We start from the raw sequence: 16,898 nt of genomic DNA on the forward strand, positions 1-16,898 counted from the left end.
AGCCCATGCACCACAACTACTGAAGCCCACACTCCTTGGGCCCATGCTCTGCAACAAGAGAAGCCACCACAATGAGAAGCCCGCGCACCGCAACAAAGAGCAGCCCCTGCTCGCCGCAACTAGAGAAAGCCCATGCACAGCAACGAAGACCCAACACAGCCAAAAATAAATTAATAAAATAAATTTATTTAAAAAATTACTCAAATAAATAAATAAAAAGAACAACGGATAGATATTAGTGGTTTTCCTAATAGCAAATGCAGTATTGCTAAGATTAATGACTTTTTCATATGCTTTCCTATAACCACTCTATCCATTTTTTTCAATTTGACCCACAAGTTCCAAATCTGGTTTGGAAAAAACTAGTGTATAAATCAATCAATAGAGCAATTCAATCAACATCTACTAAGCTTTTTCCATGTAAATCACTGTGCTAAGTACTATGGAATACTGGATCCCAAACATTTAAACCTGGAGAGCTTGTCAAAGAAACAGATTCCTGAGCCCCGTTCCAATTTTAGTCAACTAGAATTTACAAGGGTGGAGCCCCAGAATGTATTTTAACAAAGTTCCTCAAGTGACGTGAGTAAAATATAAAGCAGCAGTGTTGGGAATCACTATTATGAAAATCATAGAAATTAAAAAGATAATGGTTTCAATTCATTTCCACAAAGACCTCTTAAAAGTCCATTATGAATTCTACTAGGTATTGTACTGGATGCTGAATATATTGTAGGATACAGTCCTTGCCCTAGAAGTGCTTACAGACTGGAAGAGAAAATCATACCTAATAATAAATAATTATAACACAAGCTGAAAGTAGAAAGTGCTGTCTGTCCCCTAACTAAAATGTACGCTCCATGAAAGCGGGAACTCTCTTTTATTCACTGCCATATCTCCAAGCATCTAGACAAGAGCCTAACACATAATATGTACTTAATAAACAATTGCTGAATAATGCATAGGACTAAAATGGAAGGTTTAATTTCAACTAAGTAGATAAGGAAAAGGCACTTTTAAGAACAGATGTATAGACTATTAAGAGGCAGGGAAGGTTAAAAGAAAGAGAATTAATATTCATAGTACTACGCTACAATGTGTAAGAAATTCCAGGTTGACTTTGAATACATTATCTCATTTAACTATGATATAAACATTCTGAGATGGTGTCTCCATTTTAGAGATAAAGAAACTGAGGCATAGAAGGGTTAAGTAACTTGTCATCCAAGGTTACACAGCTAGAAAGTAGCAGAACTGAAATTTGAACCCCAGTCTCTAATAATAAGGCTTAGGAATTTAGACCTCATTTCCTAAGAAAAAGAATGTCTTTGAAGTTTTTTTTTCCTATTTGGAATATCTGCTTTTTTAATAACAGCTTTATTGTGATGTAATTCATATATCACAAAACTCACTCTTTTAAAGTATACAATTCAGTGGTATTTAGTATATTCACAGATTTGTGCAATCATCACCATTATCTAATATTAGAACATTTCATCACCCAAAAAGGAAACCCCATACCCATTAGCAATTATTTTCCCTACCGCCAGGTCCTGAAAACCACGAATCTACTTTCTGTCTTTAGGATTTGCCTATTCTGGACATTTCATATAAACTGAATCATATGACATGTAGCCTTTTTTAAAACATTTTTTCTTGTGGTAAAATATAAACAAGATGTACTCTTTACCCATTTTAAGCGTACAGTTCAGTGGCATTAAGTACATTCACACTGCTGTGCAACCATCACCATTATCCATCTCTAGAACTTTTTCTTTTTTTTATAAATTTCTTTATTTTATTTTATTTATTTTGGCTGCACTGGGTCTTCGTTGCTGCACACAGGCTTTCTCTAGTTGCGGCGAGCAGGGGCTACTCTTCGTTGCAGTGTGCGGACTTCTCATTGCGGTGTCTTCTCTTGTTGTGAAGCACAGGCTCTAGGTGCGCGGGCTTCAGTAGTTGTGGCACGCAGGCTCAGTAGTTGTGGCTCACGGGCTCTAAAACGCAGGCTCAGTAGTTTTGGCACATGGGCTTAGCTGCTCCGCAGCATGTGGGATCTTCCCGGACCAGGGATCAAACTCGTGTCCCCTGCATTGGCAGGCGGATTCTTAACCACTGCACCACCAGGGAAGTCCCTAGAACTTTTTCATTATCCCATAATAAAACTCTGTGTACCCCTTAAATAACTTTCCATTCCCCTCTCCCCCCAGCCTCTGGTAACCTCTATTTTACTTTCTGTGTCTTATGAATTTGCCTATTTTAGGTATCTCATATAAGTGGAATCATATAATTTTTGACCTTTTGTGTCTGGCTTACTTCACTTAGCATAATGTCCTCAAGGTTCATCCATGTTGTACCAAGTGTCAGAATTTCCTTCCTTTTAAGGCTGAATAATAGTAAATTGGATATATATACTAAATTTTGTCTATCCATTCATCTGTCGTTGGACACTTGGGTTGCTTGCACCTTTTGGCAATTGTGACTACTGCTGCTATAATGTGGGTGTACAAATATCTGTTCGAGTTCCTGCTTTCAATTCTTTTGGCCACAGACCCAGAAGCGGAATTGCTGGATCCAGTAATTTTATGTTTAGTTTTTTGAGGAACTACCATAACATTTTCCACAGAAGCTGCACCATTTTATATTCCCATTAGTGATGCACAAGGGTTCCAATTTCACCATATCCTTACCAACACTTGTTATTTTCTGGGGGTTTTTTCTTTATAACAGTCATCCTAATGGATATGATGTCCCATTGTGGTTTTTTGCATTTTCCTAATAATCAGGGAGTGATGTTGAGCATCTTTTCACATGCTTATTGGCCATTTGCATATCTTCCTTGTAGAAGTGTTTATTCAAGTCCTTTGATCATTTTTTAATCAGGTTGTTTGCTTTTTGTTGTTGAGTTGTAGGAGTTCTTTACATATTCTGAACATTAATCCCTTATCAGACATATTCACTTTGAGTGGCTATTAGGGTATCCATTTAGAAATATCTAGCAGGCAACTATACATGCTGATCTTGAATTCAAGAGGGAGAAAAATGATGTACACTTAACAGTCATAGTATTTGCACAGTGACATTTATAAAGTACTTTCATGTATATTAGTTTCTTTAGAATCTCACAAAAATCCTAACACTTGTTCAGATGAGAAATCTCAGGCAGATCTCCGGACTACAAATCCCAAGATTAAGATTATTTGGAAGTGCTTCAGGGATCAAAGGGAAGAAGCTGGCCAAGCTGCCTGAGTTTTGGGCCCCATCCCAATTCCCCAAACATCTCAAATTTTTCTGCTGCAAAAACTGGAATATTATGTAAGATTTCATTTGAAAATAAGTAGAGGTACTTGAAACAAATTTGAAACCATTACATTATATGATACTAACTCATGTTCTTAAAATAGTTATTGAAGCTGTAGAAATAAATAAGATTGCTTAATTAGAAAACTTGGGGCAAGAAGGTAATCCTACTTTTGTGGGGTTAGAGAATAAAGAAGGAAGGTAGAAGGAAAACCAGAATGGTGAAGTAAAACAAAAATCTAGGAAGAAACGTTTCAACAGGAAGGTTCAGAAGACTACAGAAAATGCTATACAGAGGTCATGAAGGATGAGGACTGGAAAAAGGATACCGTGTCTGGCAATCATGAGGTCACTGGTGACCTTTAAGAGATCAATTTTAATATAGTGAGCAAAAGCAAAAGTCAGATTGAAAAGGCTTCAGAGGTGGCAAGAAAGTTAAAGAAGGAAAGGTAACAAGTATGGAATACTCTCAACAATTTTGATACAAGAATAATAGTGAATGAATATTTACGTAATACCTGATAAGTGCTAGGCCCTGTTCTAAATACTTAACATGTTAATTAATTTATACTCAAAACAATTCTTTTTGAGTATAAAACAAATGGACCATCATTCTGGTCCATTTATAGTTGAGGAAACTGAGACATAGTGAGGAGCCAGAATTCTGAGGCTACCTGCTGCATAGTCCCTGCATATATGTGATAATATATAATATAATCACATATATATCATATGTCATATTATATAATATATAATGTGTAATAATATAATATATAGTAGATAAATGCAAATATACATGACAGTAAAGAATACAATAATATTGAGAGTATAATCTATAAAAAACTGAATCACTATATTGTACACCTGAAACAATATAAAATTCTAAATCATCTATACTTTAATTAAAAATAATAATATAATATTGAGTGAAAGAAGAGATTAGCAAAAGTATTTTTTCACAAGAACCATAACATGGGGAAGGATTTTATACCACTAACATCAATGTATGTTGGTGATGCTCGACAGTCATGTCCGTTTACCAGGTGTTGATAGATTTAAGCAAAATAAAAACAGGCTGACTTCCTGAATGTATTAACGTGGCAGGCTTGCATTCAATAAAACCATGAATGAATAGGAAAAAATGTAATTATCTCCAAAGGCTTTCAAAGGCATAATACATTCTCCTGTTGCTTACAGAATGCAAGATAATGAATGTATGGATGGACCAAAATCTATTTTACTGATTAGCTCTATCATATTTGTACCTTAAAAAAGCAACAATTTTTTTAAAAAAGAAAAAAAGGATCCTATGAAGATAAAACAAAGCTATTCTAAAGACAGAAATCTATAAAATTTATTCTGAAAAAAAAGAATATCTGCAGTATTTTTGTCATCTTCCTGCCTGCCAATGTTACCCCTTTGAATCAACTATGGGCTAGAGTATTATAGGGCAGAGAAATGCCAATATAGAAAGAATTTCATGAAGGGTCAATCTTGTAAGCAATAAATAGTGTTTTCAATCTAATATTGCAATATTAGACATAATTTTTAAACTTCTTATAATTAAAATATTAAAATAGAGCAATTTATCCAGCTGTCCTCATTTCTCTAATCGCTTTCTACCCTTTGCCTCCACAGTAACTACCTCTATTATTACAGAACACTGTGTTAAGTGCTATTTTAACATGTATCCAATACTAAACTGTATACTCCTTAAATACAGAATTTATATTCTATTTTGCACAGAATATTTAAAAATGTTAAATATAAGTTTTATAAATGAATGGAGGAATGAACAAACATGAATAAAATTATATGTTGGCATTACATTTATACAAGTGTCTTTTGACGGTAAGAATTTATACACTTTTGCATAAGACCTTTCCAAAACACAGACACACATTTTAAGTAGTAAGAGAATAATTTTCCTTGAAATCCATTAATAAACCTAAAGATAGATAAAAGAAAATAGACTGAAGTAGAAAAGAAAGTTGACGTAGTCCATAGCATTTGTGTAATAAATATTACATAATGTTTTGACTGCCTATGATAAGTTTAAAAACACTGACAACACTAATAAAGGTGATCATTTTTCTAGAACAGTGTTTTCAAACCTTGGCTGCATATAAAACAACCAAGGAACTTTTTAAAAATTCTGAAGTTCAGTCCTTATTCTCAACAAATTCTTATTTAATTAATTCGGGGTGAGTCCTTGGCACAATTTTTTAAAAAATCTCCCCAGGTGATTTTAATGTGAAGCCAAGATTGGAACCCACCACTCTTTCCTTTAAAATCAATTTGTGAGGCATAATTTACATTCAATAAAATATACCAATTTTAAGTATACAATTAAGTTTTGACAAATGAATACAGCCATGTAACCACTACCATAATCACAACATAGAACATTTCCATTACCCAAAAAAGTTTCCTCATGCCCCACTGATTTACTTTCTGTCACTATAGCTTAAGGCTTTCTAAAATTTCATGTATATGGAATTGTATTGTATGTTCTCTTTTTGGTCTGGCTTCTTTTATTTAGCATAATGCTTTTAAGAATCATCCATGTTTTAGGCCATCAGTTTGTTCTTTTTTATTGCTGAATAGTATTCCACTATATGTATATACAACAATTTCTTTATCTATTCACCCATTTCATAGACATATGGGTTGTTTCCTGTTTAGGGCTATTCTGAATAAAGCTGTTGTGAATATTCAAGTACAAATCTTTATATGAACATATGTTTTCATTTCTTTAAAGTAAATACCTAGTAATAGATTGCTGAATCTTATGATTAAGAGTATGATTAATTTTATAAGAAACTATTCTCTGGGAATTCCCTGGTGGCGCAGTGGTTAAGAATCCGCCTACCAATGCAAGGGACACGGGTTTGATCCCTGCTCTGGGAAGATCCCACATGCCACAGAGTAACTAAGCCCTTGCGCCACAACTACTGAGCCTGCACTCTAGAGCCTGTGAGCCACAACTACTGAAGCCCACGCGCCTACAGCCGGTGCTCCTGCAACCAGAGAAAAGCCCGCGCGCAGCAACAAAGACCCAATGCAGCCAAATAATAAAATAAATAAATTTTTTTTAAAAAAGAAAGAAACTGTTTTCCACAGTGGCTGTATCATTTTTCATTCCCACCAGCAATGTAAGAGAGTTCTTCTAGTTGCTCCACATCCTTGTCAGTACTTGGCAGTGTCAGTCTTTTATTTTACACATTCTAGTGTGTGTATAGTATTTCCTTAGGTTTTAATTTGCATTTCCCTAAGGACTAAATAAATATAAAAACAACTGTTCTTAAGGTAAGAAAACCACTAGGTAGAGGGTACTTCATCTTTTGATTCAACAATGTATTTTTAAAGAAGGTAACTATGTTATACTGCCTTGCTTACCACATTCATCACTCCATTATAATGAGAAAGAAGCAAATGACCGAAAAAGCTTTTCAAAAGCAGGTTTCAGAGAATTTCTTAGGGTCAAGTACCCACTCAGTTTACAACTTCCCACCTACATACAGACGGCAATATAATGCAGTTCTAGAAGCATAGGCTTTGGTGCCCAACTTGGGTTTGTATTCTAAGGTAGGGAAAAACAAAGTATTTTGGAATGATTTCTACTCAAAATAAGTAAACAATTATTTACTGAGCTTTACACAAAACAAGTGGCTAAATGTTCAATGAATGAATCAAGAACTAGTTAATAATAACCTTCAATGGTATTTTTTAATCTATATATGTTTTTAAAATCAAAAACATGCAGAAATTACATCTTTATTTTATTTATATATCTTGCCAGTATATCTCCTAGGCTCCAGTTACATATAAATCAAGGAAGAGAGATTTCCATACTACATAAATATTTTTTAAATTATACAACAGTTTACTCATTCATTCAATAAGCATGTACTGAGTACCAATTTACAGCATATCACATTATACATTCTAAGAGGGAGGACAATTTTTCTCAATACTGAGAACCAAAAATTAATCAGTTGGCTACATGTGATTATGAAAAGTATCAGAGTAATTTAGCATATGATAATATAATGCTAAACCTAATGTTAAAATGAGTGTGATTTCCTTGGCATACCAGCTCCATGACAGGCTAAAAGTGGCCAAGAAGCATGCTGCCTATATGAGGGAAGAAATAACCCTATAAATAAACCACAAGGTAGAAAATTCACATAAAAGTAATCTGGAATAGACTGCAGTCTATTTCTAATATCAAACACAATTCCAAACCATATTAACTTGGGGTTTGGAAAAAGGTTAAGACATGGTTCATATGCTTTCAGGGTTACCTATTTCTTTTTCTTTTATATCTTTATTTCATTTCTTTACAAATTAAAGATGCATTGAAAAATAAACCAATAAAGAGAAATAAGAGGTCCAGAGCAGGGGTATCCCAGGCTGGGAGCAGGTGAGCCTGGCCACCATCAAGGCTAGCCCTTGTCCTGTCCCAGCCAGTTTGGGTTGGAAGATAACTGTCAGCCACTCTGTCAATACCAAAGCCCAAGTGGTGTCCAGGCAGGAGAGACCTGCTCCAGGCACCTCTGCCTCTCTCCTCAAGAACCCCCAGCTTGGAGAAGCAGTGTTTCCAGTAGGAGCTCAGAGTGGGAAATCGGCTGGCTCTGTGAGGTACTGCAAGTTGATGATCAGACTCCCTACAGAACCATTCAGTGTTGGGGCCTCTCCAGCTGGAAAGAAGGCTGGTATCTCTCCCAGATCTTAATTTATTTTGTAACCCAGTTCCCAGACTTATTCATCTCTGACAATGCATCTCTATCCATGGGGTGATCACCAATCATTGCAGGAGAGAAAAAGAAGAGTGGAAGCAGAGAGGGAAAGCTAATCAACCACTCTGATGTTGCTGCTGACTTCCAGGCCCAAGAAGGACGGATCATTTTTCTCTCCACCACCTATGGTCTATACCCCAGCTCTTGTGCATGTGTATGTTTTATCCCTAATAGAGGAAGCTGTTGCTAACACAGAGCTAAATTAGCAGGCCCTCCCCCTGTAGTAATCCTGGGATCCCCACTCCTTCCTGCCTGCCCCTCTCTTCTTGAAGGCTGGTCCAAAGGGGCACATAAAATTGCCAGGGTCTGAGTGCCTCCAAATTCCCCAACACCAAATCACATAAAGTGAACTGAGAAACTACATGCATTACCACAGGAAAAGCAAGATAAAGTGATGGGATTAGGGGCACCTTCCATCAGTAGGACATGACAGAGTGGTAGGATACTTCAGCCTAGAAAAGAAAGTATCTCCTTAAACTTCCCCCTCCCAGCAAAGAGACTGAGGTCAGCTTACATGACTTATAAGATATGCAACTGTCCAGATTTCTCTGCTCTCCTGGGGTATTTTCTGGAAGCTGGCCTAGGACCCTATTCTGTTTACCCACTTGCTCTAGCTCAGTAGCTGCTGAACTTCCTTGTACATATGACAGAGAAAGTCCATACAAGGTGCCCCTCAGCTCAGGCTCTTGTTTTCCACCAGGATGAGCTTGTACAGCATCTCCAGTTTGTCCTCCTGTTTCTCCATAAGCTTCAAGCACTGTGATCTTTATGCCCTTAAGCTATCAGCGAAGTCTCATACCTTCTTGTACAGTGGATGATGCAGAACTGGCAGAACACTCAAGCCACTGGTGATCTGACTGAAGGAGGAGATGCTGAAGAGGCTCTGGACAACTGAGGGTTACCTATTTCTATAAACAAGTTATAAATGCTATGCATGAAAAAAATCCCACAGTAATCTGTTCATCCATGCATGTACCCTGAGTGCTATATTGCACAGTCATCATTTTTTATAAAGAAGGATGACAGGTTTAACCTTTAAATGACCACTTATTTGTCAAAAAAGTCCCACATGTGTTAAAAATATTAAATAATCATCATGCAAATTGAATCAATTAAATTGAAATAATGCTTACCTAATAAAGTGAATTTGGTGATTTCTAATTTAAGCTATATCCAACATATAAAAGTTTAAAATTCACATGAAACTCTGTTATGCAACAAAAAACAAGCATGAGAAGCTGTTATGAGTTGAATTGTGTCCTCCAAAATTGGTATGTTGAAGTCCTAACCCCCAGTACCTCAGAACGTGATGTATTTTTTGGAAATAGGGTCATTGCACATGTAATTAGGTAAAATGAGCTCATACTGGAGCAGTGTAGGCCCCTAATCCAATAATCCACGTCCTTATAAAATGGCCACGTGAAGACAGAGATACATAGGAAGAACGCCTGTGACAAAGAAGGCAGAGATTGGAGTTATGCAGTTGTATACCAAGGAATGCCAAAGACTCCTGGCAAACCACCAGAAGCTAGCAAGAGGCAAGGAAGGATTTCCCCATTGGTTTCAGAGGGAGCATGACCCTGCCGATACCTTGATTTCAGACTTCCAGCCTCCAGAACTGTGAGACAGTAAATTTCTGTTGTTTTAAGCCACCCAGTTTGTGGCAGTTTGTTACAGCAGCCATAGGAAACTAGTACAGCATTTTCAGTATTTCTCTTATACATTAATTTACTGACATATTAACATCTTGATTTTTAAAAATTATTTTCTAAAATAATACAGTAAATGTGACTTTTGGGGGTACAGCGCTATACATTTTAACACGTGTGTGTATATATATAGCCATCAAGCATAAGATACTGACGGTTAATGTCTTGATTTTTTTTTAATAGTTTATTTATTTATTTATTTATCTATCTGGCTGCACCAGGTCTTAGTTGCAGCACGCGGGACTTTTAGTTGTGGCATGCAGATCTTCTTGGTTGTGGCATGCAGGGTCTTTAGTTGCGGCATGTAGGATCTAGTTCCCTGACCAGGGATCGAACCTAGGCCCCCTGCATTGGGAACACAGAGTCTTAGCCACTGGACCACCAGGGAAGTCTCAGTGTCTTGATTTTTAATAGCCATTACTGAAACAAGAGCAAAGAAATTGTTTCACATAGGCTTAAGTAAATTTCCGGCCCTTTCACTTCAAAATTTAGACTTTGTATTCACATTCAATAATACATTTTTTTAATTCCTAAAATAAAGATAACCTCTAAAAGTCCACTATCTTTAGTTTATTCATTATCTTTAAAATCTAAAGCTCTATTCCTTGAGAAAGTCACTTTCAATAAGAATGCATCTGAAGTTTTGAAGAAACTGATAAATCACCATTCTTCACATAAAACAGACAGTCAACATAAAAGATACACACTGTTGCAACGTTCATACCACTTACTGTTATCAGCTTATTATATGCGCAAGTATGGAGTTTTCCCCATGTCTTCTAACACTGCACTCGTTATAAAAATTCATGTATCTCTCTTAGTTTTAGAATACTGAGAAGTCTGTTTTTAAACTTCTAAACATTCACTATTCATCAAACTTTTTTTTACCAAAGTATACTTAATTTACAATGTTATGTTAGTTTCAAGTGTACAGCAAAGCAATTCAGTTATACACACGAACATATATATTCTTTTTCATATTCTCTTCCATTGTAGGTTATTACAAGATATTGTATATAGTTCCCTGTGCTATTACAGGAGGTCCTCGTTGTCTACCAACTTTATATACAGTAGTCTGTAATGTTAACCCCAAACTCCTAATTTATCTCTCCCCCCAACCCCCACTATCCCTTTTGGTAACCGTAAGTTTGTTTTCTATGTCTGTGAGTCTATTTCAGTTTTGTAAATAAGTTCATTTGTATCATTTTTTCAGATTCCACATATAAGTGAAATCATATGATATTTGTCTTTCTCTGTCTGACTTACTTCACTTAGTATGATAATCTCTAGGTCCATCCATGTTGCTGCAAATGGCATTATTTCATTCTTTTTTATGGCTGAGTAATATTCCATTGTATATATGTACCACACCTTTATTCATTCCTCTGTCAATGGACATTTAGGTTATTTCCATGTCTTGGCTATTGTAAAAGGTGCTGCTATGGACATAGGGGTGCATGTATCTTTTCGAATTAGAGTTTTGTCTGGATATATGCCCAGGAGTGGGATTGCTGGATCATATGGCAGCTCTATTTTTAGTTTTTTAAGGAACCTCCATACTGTTCTCCATAGTGGCTGCACCAATTTACATTCCCACCAATAGTGTAAGAGGGTCCCTTTCTCTTCAGAGCCTCTCCAGCATTTATTATTTGTAGACTTTTTAATTATGGCCATTCTGACTGGTGTGAGGTGATACCTCATTGTAGCTTTCATTTGCATTTCTCTAATAATTACCAATATTGAGCATCTTTTCATGTGCCTGTTGGCCATCTGTATGTCTTCTTTGGAGAAATGTTTATTTAGGTCTTCTGCCCATTTTTTGACTGGGCTTTTTGTTTTTTTGATATTGAGCTGTTTGTATATTTTGGAAATTACCAAACATTTACTAAATATTAAGATGTGTGTGTGAGGCACTGTGGTGGAGGAGGAAGGAGAGAATTCATTGATCAAAAAAAATAAATAAAAGAGCAATGTGATTTTAAAACTTGGTAAGTTTCTACTCTAAAAAATGTTACCACTTATCCTTAAAGGTATGCAGCTGCTTTCCCTGCTGGAATATCTCACATATAAGTAAGTCATTTTTCCCCACATGGAAATTTTATTATGATTTTATATCTATTCTAACTTACACACAATGCTATAAAGCTTTTTAGATGAGGATATCTTTTGTTCCCCTAAATAACAGAGATTAAAAACAAATTATATATAAAAATCAATACCTGTAATACTTGTTACTGCTGTATTTCACAAAAGTTTGTACTATAGAAAAATTTCATAGATGTTTATTGATAATATATACATGCTCATAATTATAAACTTACTAGTTAACGTTTAAGCTATGGATAACTTCCTGAAATGGACCTTTTTATTATTATCAACTTTGTAATTACACTTCTTCCACATAAAGTAGTACTTAGCATTGTGGCTCTAGTCTTGAAGACTATCCACATACAAATTATGTGTTTATTAGAAAACATGTAGGCTAAAAATATGGGGCTCAACTGTCAGAATCTATGATAATTTCTGGATATTTATATAATTAAGAAATACCAGCACTGAAGGACCCTGTATGCCTTTATCCAATTTTTGAAAATCTAAATATTCAAGTAAATATAATATTTCTGCATACAAGAGAAAAACTGTTAATGCTTCTTTTCCCTCAATCAATTCAGATTTCCCTGAGAAGACACAAACCTCCTTTAAGTTTTACCAAACACAGAGAAATCCATTTAAAATATGATGGATAGCAAAAAAGGGTCAACATCTTAAAATTATTAGTAAATTATAGTTGTACCATTCTTATACCATCTGCAGATTCCTGAGTAAGTATTTTCCCAAGGTTTATACTACCACTATTTCCATGGGCTTCTTAAACAGGTTAAAAATGCAGATGCTTAAAACACCTGAACTCTATTACCCTCATAATACTGAGAGATCAGAAAAGTCTATTCACAGAGCTTCAAACTTACAGACATCCATGAAAACACTAATTTACAATTTTCCCCTTTTAAAAGGAACAATACTTCTGATTCAGTACTGTCATGGAAAAGAAATGTATCCTTTGAGCATAACAACCTAGTCCTCCCATTTGCTTACATCAAGCTGGGAAAGTTTTAGTTCTGATACCAAATCTGATGTTTTCTACAGAGCATTTGCTTTTCAACCAGGCCATGACTCCCTATTACCAGATTCCATGTGGAAAGTAATCAGAAGTTACCGAATTTAATATACCTACACTTTGTACAAGTTTTTGTTGTTGTCTAATTTTTTTTCCTTCAAATTTTGTGTTGTGCTGTTCTCTTTATTTTTAAATTTATTTATTTATTTTAAGGTATTCTTGTTTTCCTTATTTAAATCCCCTTATGAATCTTTTCTTTAAAAGATGTTGTTATAGAAATACCCTAACATCCCTTCCTTCCTAAAGTATCAGCCTTTAGTAACTTCCCAATTCTGAGGTTACAACTATGGCTTGAACACAGTAAGGAAATATGTAGAATTTTTATTAATATCACTGAGTAATTATATTGAGTTTGAAGTGAAGTTATAAAGTGAAGAACATGATTACCATCTTGCTACATACAAATCACTTTTTCACTCATCTCTTGGCAATACTTTTATAAAACCTATCATCTAGATTAAGTCACATACTCACATTTTAGGTTTAAGAGATGAGGGATGGGTCTCTATCTTTACATATTAAAAGATGGTTCATGCCAAGATACAGAACTCAGAATGATAGAGAATGGAATATCCTTCTCTTCCACACTTACTAGCATAATTAAAGTCAGAAAAATAAAGATTACACAGCTCATGGTTCTCAAACAGCATTACTTAAAAGTGATTAATTCATTCTCCTACCTTCATCTATGAAACCCAAAGTAAAAGTCAGAAAATATGCTTATATATGTCCTTTCTCCAGTCCCTAAAACTATCATACAAGAGCTCATCACCCTAATAAGCATGCCAACTATCTTATTATAAAAGAAAAATATCTGATTTAAACATGACCTGGATCACCCACAAAATCTGATTTCATTTGTAACTTGACATTATAGTCACTTTCAAAATATATACCTCTTTAAACCTCTTCCTCTCTCTCATCTGCCCCCCAAAGTTTGAAAATTCTTTCAAACCCAATATTTCTTACTATAAAATGACCACTTAAATTGACACTTTTCAATTCAAAATATTTTAAACAAGAATCTTAAAAGTTAACTGATAGAAACTCATACAAAGAATAAGGTCTACAGACGAATAAAGAAATGCCTATATTCATTTTCATGTTTTCAGTATTAAAGCTGTACACCTTAATTATCTGATTATTCAATTAATTATTTCAAAAATACACACAAACACACAAAGGACTAGCCTCAAATAAACAAAACTTTCTCAACTTACTGTCACTATATTCTGACACAGCATAAATTTAGATAAATTTACACTTCACATTTGCAAAACAAATTGTGGTATATGTTGTTTTAAAAAGAAACACAGGGTTCAGTGACTCTCAATAATCAGAAGTAGACTACCTTATATGAAACACCACAATGTACTACTCTTAAAATAAAAAAATTTCAAATATGTCAGTTTTACCTGGGGAGAAGACAGCTAGATGTCTAGGGTTCCTGTGTATGTGTGTTCCTGTGCTTGTTTAATTCTAAAAACAACCTCTCTCCAACTCCTTTCAAAAATCAATATTTTTTCAATAAATATGAGCATATACTGTACAATAAAATGCATAAAGATAAGATGCACTTCCAAAATGCTGTAACAGTCCAAATAGAAAAAAAAAAAAATCAGTGTTTTAATTTCCCACATAGCAAGTCAATGTTAAACAATGTCATTTTTTTCCCTTTCTTCCTAACCATTCCACAAATCAGGACTACTGTATTTGTATATTTAATAAGATGAACAAACTGACTAGAAGCTCTGGAGGAGTACAAGAGAAAGAAATCCTTTTCATTTTTCCACAAACAAAAAGATAAAACAAAAGCAAATATGAAGACTTGTTAAATGAGAAGCATTTGAAAAACCCAATGTGACCAGCTTTTGATTTACCCCAGTCTGACAAGGAAGATAGACCCCACCCCCACTCCAGATTGTGCCTTTTTTTTTTCCTTGGGTGGGAGTGTGGAAAAGAGAAGCTGTCACATTTCCATCTTCGGTTATTGTTAAGTCCACAGCCTAGATTCCCAAGTATCACTGGTCCAGGGGGGGAAATATTAAAGCAGGTAATTAAAATTGTCTGAAATGCACAGTATTTTGTTGATTTTTTCCATTTTTAAAGTTAATTATACCCAGCTTCAATCTACGAAGACTAGATTGACAGCCTGTCCCTCAAACATTCCCTGCAAGACCGCTTGCTCCAGATTCACTAACAATTCTCTCCTCTCTAAACTTAAATTAGAAAAACGCATTTCAGAAATTATTACATCCAGAAAGCCATACCTCCCCATCCTTCTTGCCTTGGCCTGGGGTGTAGAACGAAGAGTAAAAAAGAGATCTATTCGCTCTTCAAACAAAAAGAAAAGCGGGCACTGGGCTGGTGGAGGAAAGAGCAGCAGTGGACCTGAACGAAATGTTAAGAAAAGTTTTTTATGTGACTAGTTTGTCCTTTCACCGGAGAACAGGAGTTGGGCAGAAAGCCGGGGTCTTGGCCCAGGGCTTGTGCACAGAGAAGGCACCTGCGGAAGAGGAAGCCGGGGACCCGAGAGGAGTCAAGCGAGCACCTACCGACTTGCAGCACATTCTCCACGGAGCCGCTGTCCAGCAGACGGATGCCCCGGCGGAACGGTAGCCCCTCGCCACCACCGCCGCCGGCGGCTCCTGCCCCTGAGCCCAGTCCCGGGGACGCCCCCGCCGCGGCGGCCCCGGGGGCGGAGCCGGCCGGAGCGGCGGCCCCGGGGGGTGGCGGCGGCCCCTCCTCGGCCGGCGAAGCCCCCGCGGCGCCACCAGCCGAGCCGGCGCCAGGGCCGCCGCGGTACTGGAAGCTGGAGTACATGCAGATCTCCCGCTCATTCCGCGGAAAGGACCAGTAGACGATGCGGCGCTGCACGGGCTCCGGGATCCGCTCGAAGCGCTCCTCCACCCGCTCGTACGCCCACTTTTCCGCAACCGTCTTGGCGGCACAGTCCAGCAAGGACTCGGGCTGCAGGTGGGGGCGGGCCCCCAGGGGCAGGCAGCTGCCGCCGACGCCCCCCACCCCGCCGCCGGCCGCCCCGGGCGAACCGCGAGGGTGGTGAGCCTGCGGACTGGGCCACGAGCACAGGCGCTTGGCCGGAGAGACCGGCGGTGGCGAGAGCAGCTCCTCTCGCTCACCTCCTTCCGCCATTGCTGGGGACTGACTGACTGACTGAGGCGGCGGCAGCGGCAGCAGCGGCGGCTGCACCGGCTGCGGCGGAGACCCTGGCCACGGCCACGCGCCACGCGCAAGCGCCCAGCTGCGGCGCCGGGGTGGGGGGGGGCGGGGCGAGCAAACCCGCGAGCCTGCCGGCTTGAGTGTGGAGCCTAGGCCGGTCCGGTGCGCGCTCCGCGAGGGCCGACGGGGGCGGACTAAGAGAGAGAGGCGGCGCGCGCCGTCCGGGCCGCCGCGAGCGCGAGGAGGGACGGGAGCGAGCGCGGGCCGGCGGCGCGCGCCAGGCGCAGACGGCCCGGAACGCGCACCGAGCGCTCGCCCTGGGCCGACCTCAACCTAGAGGCCAGCCAAGGGCGAGGAGCGCCGGACCCTCGGCAGCTCGCTCACCTCCAACCCACCTGCCGCCTGGAGGGAGAGGAGTGGACTGTGTGGCCAAGTGCAACGGCCGGGCGCGAGCCACGCGAGGAGCCGCTGTGAAGTGCTAGGCTTGCAGAGCGGAGGAAGAGAGAAAACTCAAAATCGGGGTCCTCTATAGATTGACCAGACGCGCGACGGTCACAGCGGAGCGAAAGATCTGGCAGAAAGACGCTAGGAAGACACTAGGAAAAAATCGGAAAGTTCCAGTGATGAAAACTCTCCTCACACCACAGCAATGTAGAATAAAGTCGGCGGTCCCCTCCGGAGCCGGGCAAAGTCGCACCAGCCCCCGACTGGACAATGGGGCGCCAAGAT

At 38.3% G+C, this 16,898-nt stretch overlaps 1 protein-coding gene across 1 annotated transcript in view; it reads right to left on the reverse strand.

The window, feature by feature from the left end:
* Nucleotides 1-16,300, reverse strand: part of ZSWIM5 (zinc finger SWIM-type containing 5) — a 262,543-nt gene extending 246,243 nt beyond the window's left edge. Inside the window, exon 1 of the mRNA XM_067725917.1 lies at nt 15,545-16,300. Within this exon, the coding sequence (XP_067582018.1) occupies nt 15,545-16,142 (598 nt within the window). The 5' untranslated portion in view covers nt 16,143-16,300. The remainder of the gene's footprint in view (nt 1-15,544) is intronic.
* Nucleotides 16,301-16,898: the final 598 nt, after the last annotated feature.

The sequence above is a fragment of the Pseudorca crassidens genome, chromosome 2 (genome assembly GCF_039906515.1).
Source record: "Pseudorca crassidens isolate mPseCra1 chromosome 2, mPseCra1.hap1, whole genome shotgun sequence".
Lineage (NCBI taxonomy): Eukaryota > Metazoa > Chordata > Mammalia > Artiodactyla > Delphinidae > Pseudorca > Pseudorca crassidens.